Here is a 1,378-nt window from a genome sequence, read left to right as displayed (position 1 = left end):
CTCAAGCTGAAGAAGAGGGAAAGCACAACTTCAATATCATGAGTAAGCTTTCACTGTCTATTCATTAGTCCCATAAATATCTATGGGACAGGCATGATGCCAGATACTAGTGAGAAATCCAGAGCTCCTTCAAAGAAACAAACGTAAGAGGGAGATACATTAGTAACTAGGTCATCCCTAAACAGTAACACTGGTTCCCTGAATCAGACATTTAATCCAGTCTCAGAGAGTCAGGGAAGACTTCCTGGAGGAGGAGAAGTCTAGGCTGGCATTGCAAATACTGGCTGTATGTACCCTTGTTGGTTCAGTAGAGGGGCTGACTCACTGCTGAGAAGAAAAGGAAGGTTTCACAGAAGCCAGGATGTCCAGGATGAATCTCACAGTATTTCTTTTCCGACCAACAAATGGGCCACAAACTCAAAGTGAAATTTTTTGGTCACTTTGAAAAAGAAAAGGCCTGTTAGCCTTACTAACAATTGAGGGTATTTGACTCCTCCTCAATAGCTAAATGTTCTCCTTTCTCCAGTGTGGTAATGTTGCGGCCATGAGGAACCTCTACACGCAAGGCAATCCGTGTAGATGCTTAATCGACACCGATGTGGAGGCATTGTGCCGCCTGACGTAACGCAGGATAAGCGTTTGTTCAGTAATTGCCTGTTTAGGTGGTTTCTCCCTAAGAACATGCACAATCTATCTTTTTTGATTTTTTTTTACATTATTCATTGAATCAGTCGCGTTTCTCTTTGAAATCTCCCCTGGAAAGGATGTCTTGCCAAAAATTACCCAGGGAGACCTCGATCTTCAGCTTCATCAGACAAGCCTGAATTTCCCATGAGCTGCAGAGACTTCCCGACCTGCGCTCAGAGGAGGAGGGGAGAGAGACAACCGGGGCCCGGACGGCCGAGACCAGACCTCCGCGGCGGGTTCTGAGCAGCAGGGGAATGAAGCATTTCGTCCAGGTGCAGCACGTTATTAAGAGTTTAGCCAAAGAGACAAATATTTTTTCTTTGGCATACTGTTCCATGAGGCTGTGGTAGGAGTTCCTACAGAGTTCGCTTAAACAAAAAAAAAAGAAAAAAGCCCAAACTGTAGTTTATTTATATTCGGCCACTTGCCACACCCATCCTTCAGCCTCTCAAGTCGGCAGCTGAACCAAGAGCAGCAGATTCGATACCCAGCAGGTAACAGGTCCCCCGCCGGCCCTCCCCAAGAGTACATCCGGGACCCGGGGGGGCGTGGCCCTGGGGGCGGAGTCTAGCCGCAAACTCCAGGACCCGCCCACCCTTCGGCGGCCGCAGCCCCCGCGTCCTCTCCGCCCGCCAGAGGTCGCAGGCTCCGCGAGCAGGTTTCTCATTTGGCAAGTGCCTGTCCCTAAGGG

General features: G+C 49.1%; 1 protein-coding gene across 1 annotated transcript in view; it reads left to right on the top strand.

Annotated features, from left to right (window-relative positions):
- Positions 1-544: 544 nt before the first annotated feature.
- Positions 545-1,378, top strand: part of NOL11 (nucleolar protein 11) — a 21,419-nt gene continuing 20,585 nt past the window's right edge. The window contains exon 1 of the mRNA XM_046676334.1: positions 545-621. Within this exon, the coding sequence (XP_046532290.1) occupies positions 545-621 (77 nt within the window). The remainder of the gene's footprint in view (positions 622-1,378) is intronic.

Source organism: Equus quagga, chromosome 11, assembly GCF_021613505.1.
Source record: "Equus quagga isolate Etosha38 chromosome 11, UCLA_HA_Equagga_1.0, whole genome shotgun sequence".
In the NCBI taxonomy this organism is placed as follows: domain Eukaryota; kingdom Metazoa; phylum Chordata; class Mammalia; order Perissodactyla; family Equidae; genus Equus; species Equus quagga.
Note: the sequence above shows the minus strand (reverse complement) of the source record. Positions and strands in the feature narration are given on the sequence as shown.